At 36.5% G+C, this 5,000-nt stretch overlaps 2 protein-coding genes across 2 annotated transcripts in view; both read left to right on the top strand.

Annotated features, from left to right (window-relative positions):
* The window catches only part of LOC119597658 (actin-like), a 2,560-nt gene extending 1,855 nt beyond the window's left edge, over nt 1–705 (top strand). The window contains exon 2 of the mRNA XM_037947254.1: nt 1–705. This exon is cut by the window's left edge and continues 514 nt beyond it. Within this exon, the coding sequence (XP_037803182.1) occupies nt 1–648 (648 nt within the window). The 3' untranslated portion in view covers nt 649–705.
* Nucleotides 706–3,616: 2,911 nt separating this feature from the next.
* LOC119597659 (actin-like) overlaps nt 3,617–5,000 on the top strand; it is a 2,453-nt gene continuing 1,069 nt past the window's right edge. The window contains exons 1-2 of the mRNA XM_037947255.1: nt 3,617–3,640; nt 4,851–5,000. The exon at nt 4,851–5,000 is cut by the window's right edge and continues 1,069 nt beyond it. Of these exons, the coding sequence (XP_037803183.1) occupies nt 4,882–5,000 (119 nt within the window). The 5' untranslated portion in view covers nt 3,617–3,640; nt 4,851–4,881. The remainder of the gene's footprint in view (nt 3,641–4,850) is intronic.

Raw genomic sequence — 5,000 nt, forward strand, 5'->3', positions numbered from 1 at the left:
CACTTTGTCCCCGTCTATGAAGGTTTCGCTCTTCCTCATGCTATCCTTCGTCTCGATCTTGCTGGTCGTGACCTTACCCACTATCTGATGAAGATCATGACTGAGCGTGGCTACTCCTTCACTACCACCGCTGAACGTGAAATCGTTCGTGACATCAAGGAGAAGCTTTGCTACATTGCCCTTGACTTCGAGAGTGAGATGAACGTTGCTGCTGCTTCCTCCTCCTTGGACAAGTCCTATGAGCTTCCCGACGGTCAAGTCATCACCATTGGTAACGAGCGCTTCCGCTGCGCTGAAGCTCTGTTCCAGCCTTCCTTCCTTGGTATGGAATCTGCTGGTATTCAGGAAACCGTCCACAGCTCCATCATGAGGTGCGACATTGACATCAGGAAGGATCTGTTTGCTAACATTGTCATGTCTGGTGGTACCACCATGTACCCTGGTATTGCTGACCGCATGCAGAAGGAAATCACTGCTCTTGCTCCTTCCACCATCAAGATTAAGATCATTGCTCCTCCCGAGCGTAAGTACTCCGTCTGGATCGGTGGTTCCATCCTGTCTTCTCTGTCCACATTCCAGTCCATGTGGATCACCAAGGATGAGTACGAAGAGTCTGGCCCCGGCATTGTTCACCGCAAATGCTTCTAAATGTCGCAGTACAAAAGCCTTTAGTGTCACTGATAATAAAATGTTTAAAATAACATTCTCATTTGACCTTTTCTACTTCATATATTCCATAATATTTACAGAAATTTCCAACGGTTCTAATATATTTATATATATACAGTATGTATGTTTGTGTGTGTGTGTACGTATATATGTGTATGTGTACGTTTATAGTATACATTGATATATGTGTGTGTATAATGGCAAGAAACTCAATTATGAACGTGAGAGTAGAAAAAAATATATGAGTAATGTATGATAAAAGCATATCATAAAATGCTGCACTACTTCATACTTTTTTCAGTAACGGTGGTCATAAAACAAAACATATCTAATAATAACAAATGAATTAATTTTCGTTTCATAGTAATAGCTACTGAGCTGGTGATCCTGATAAAATCAACATAGGGGGCTATTCCAATGTAACTTTGGAATTATTGGCATGATAAAGGGATATAAACACACAGCAAAAATATCACAGATACTGTTAGCACTATTTATGATACAAATGATAATGGTAAAATATTACTGCTATGATGAACAATGTAAATTAGTATACATTAATAAGACACCTAAATAATAGTAGGAGGGAACAAAGAAAATAGTAACATAACGATAATAACCATTATCTCTATAATAATGACAATAATGATAATAAATCGTTTAATATATGTTGTCTAAAATGAAATCCTGATCTCTATTATTAATTAATAAGTTATTTAGCTAAATCTAATCTAACGCAGTGTAAACATATTCCTATATTGTGGATTTATGTGCGTGGCTGTATATCCATATATACCCGTGTCTGCGTTTGTATATGCATATATATGTGTGTGTGTGTGTGTGTGTGTGTGTGTGTGTGTGTGTGTGTATCTCTTTCTATCTCTCTCTATATATATCTATGTATCTATCTATATATATACATCTATATGTATATATACATATATATTTATCTATACATATATAAATATATATATAAACTTATACGCGCGCGCGCGCGCGCGCGTGTGTGTGTGTGTCTGGGTGTGTGAATGGATGCGAGTTTGTATTAGAAATGGAACAAATATTCACTTTCGCATTACGGCTGCAAATATATATTTTTTTAACTACTGAAAATCAAGAAACCAATATAATTTGTGTAACAGAAAGGTGTGGGAAATCGATTAAGCGAAATGACAACTCTGACCCTCCAACTGTTTGATTTCGATTTTATAGAATTATTTCGATTTTTCTGTGGCCGATTTTCAAAATCATTAATAGAGGAAATAGTAATCAAATGTCTGCGAATGTAGAACATCCCCAATTTTCAAACAACTAGCATACTACAGCTTTTAGAAATTGAACAACGGAATATGGATTGGGTTGGAATATTCGAGATTCCACTTCGCTTTTCCAAAGATTAAAAGAAATCGCATTCGTCTAATCCTGAAAATATACATTCAACCCATCTCCATTATATATACATATATATATATATCTATATATCTATCTATCTATGTATATATGCATATATATATATATATATATATATATATATATATATATATATATATATATATATATATATATATATATGCGTGTGCGTGTGTGTGCGTGCGTGTGTGTGTGTGTGTTGTGTGTGTGTGTGTGTGTGTGTGTGTGTGTGTGTGTGTGTGTGTGTGTGTGTATACATATGCGTATTATGTATACATACATATATACATATATATATATATATATATATATATATATATATATATATATATATATATGCATATATATAGATAGATGGACAGATATGCCTATATGTGTGTGTGTGTGTGTGTGTGTGTGTGTGTGTGTGTGTGTGTGTGTGTGTGTGTGTGTGTGTGTGTGTGTGTGTGTGTGTGTGTGTGTGTGTGTGTGCATGAGCGCGAGCGTGCGTGTGTGTGTATATATATATATAGAGAAAATATATGAATATAGTGTATATAAACAGAGAGAGAAATACACATACACACACTTATATCTATGCAAATACAGTAAGCTGGAACTCCAACCTGTCCATTTACTTCCTCCCCTTGAGCTCCAACTGAACCTTCGCAAACAGCTAAAAATCCAAGCGCTTCACACCTGGTTAAAGCCCAGTTGGTGCGTTGATGTTTAAGACGCTGTTGAAAGGGAAAGGGTCCAAGGGCAGAATGGAGATCCAGCATGCATAGCGGACAGTGACCTCCTGCCCTACCACAGGGGACGCAGATCTATTTCCAGAAGTGACAGGCGCGACTGTGACACTGCACAATGACCCCTCGAGAGAGTCTTTTGATTTAAGGTGACTAAAGTTTCACTGTGATATCTAGAAAAAATCGGTTGCATTACTTTTGTGAATACACACACACACACATGCACATATATATATATATATGTGTGTGTGTGTATGAATATGTATATATATGTATGTATATATTAGATTTGAGAAAGTTCTAAGTCCTGCATCGAATGATACGTTATGGAATGATAATAACAATAGCATATGCATATATATATATATATATATATATATATATATATATATATATATATATATATATATATATATATATATATATATATTCGTGTGTGTGTGGGTGCATGTGTGTGTGTGTGTGTGTGTGTGTGTGTGTGTGTGTGTGCATGTATATGTGTATGTGTATATATGTGTGTGAGCATATATGTATGTATAAGATATATGTGTGTGTGTGTGTGCTTTGGTTATACGATATATATGAAGAGGCTGTGGAAGTCCAACATCACCACCTTTCCTTACTCCTGCAAGTCAACCCACTTCCTGAGTATCACAGACTGTAACCCTAGTGGGCACACTAAGTCATGTAAGATACCTACATAGATCTAGTTACGAAAATGATGTTAAAAAAGCGTGGGTAATTCCAGCAAGCACTGCCAAGAATCTTTTGAACCTCTATTTAAGAGAAGATTTCAGCCTGTTTTTTTTAGTCAGGTGAAGACTCGGGACTGGGTAAGTGGTGCTCATTCCACTCCCGGCCAAGAGTATCGCATTATCGTTGGGGTTTGTGCTTGGGTCTTTGAGTGCGTCTCGTCGGGGTTGAGTTCTGTGATTTGTTCTCAAGCACGGTGATACTTGTAACAGAGTAAACGTGATAACTTCAGTCTTGCATATAAATACTACTGAAAGAAATCAGAATCAAAGTACCATTGGAAGCTATTTTAAGTTAAAATACAATTGTGAGAAACTGAAAATCATAATTGTTAAAATGTTGCGCTAACAGAGTAAACGTGATAATTTCTGTCCTGCACAGAAATACTATTGGAAGAAATCAGAATCAAAATATAATTGGAGGAAATATAGAGCTGAAATACAATTGAGATAAATTTAAAATCTTTATGATATTGTGTTAGTTGTAAAAGGGGTAGAGCAAAATTTTGCTCATGTCTATATTTTGGTGAAGGGCGTAAGTTTGAAATTTCAGAAATTTCATGTGAACTTAAAAAACGGAGAGAGAATCAGAAGTGTTCAATGATATAGAGTACCAGTAAATGATATGTTCGCTTGTGGGTGGGTTTAGCATTTGTGTTTGTGGGCGTGGGAGTGGAAACTGAAAGGGATTGGAGCATGGATAAGGAGAAGAAATATACTTTGCATGCTAGAACTTCAAAATATGTATAGTCAAATGTAGATATACATCAGCGTTTCTTAACGTCTTCCGGCCTTAGCACTCCTGTAGTAAGATCTAGGCAGTCTATCACTCCTAACTGTGGTTAATATTTGATTACTAGAAGGATAAAGGAAAATGAAGTACCGCTTGTTCATTAATTTTATTGATTCCTCAAAACTAAAACAAACTGCCATCATTGTGGATAAAATAAAACAAATAAAAGTGCATGGACAAACTTAAACATACAGCTGCATATTTTATACTATGTATTCAGTATTTCCCAGCAACACCGTAAAACTGATTTCAGCACCCCATGTTATGAAACGCTGGTTTAAATCAATATCTACAGTGTTTTTATATGTGAACTTAAGTTTAAAAATATAGAAACAAAAAGAGGCAAACATGCATTATAAAAGATGAATGCATGTGTGTGTGCGCACCTGTGTGAGTGCGCATGTGTCATGTGTATGTGTCTGTTTCTCTTTCTACCTCTTTCTCAGTTAAGCTTGTTTATTATCTGTTTATATTTCTATCAGTGTAATTTTCACACAGGGTACTCCTACACTCATAAACCACCGACATCATGTGTGACGACGAGGATCTTACTGCCCTTGTGGTTGACAATGGCTCCGGCCTTTGCAAGGCCGGCTTCGCCGGAGACGACGCCCCTCGTGCCGTCTTCCCCTCCATCGTCGGCCGTGC

The sequence above is a fragment of the Penaeus monodon genome, chromosome 39, assembly GCF_015228065.2.
Source record: "Penaeus monodon isolate SGIC_2016 chromosome 39, NSTDA_Pmon_1, whole genome shotgun sequence".
Lineage (NCBI taxonomy): Eukaryota > Metazoa > Arthropoda > Malacostraca > Decapoda > Penaeidae > Penaeus > Penaeus monodon.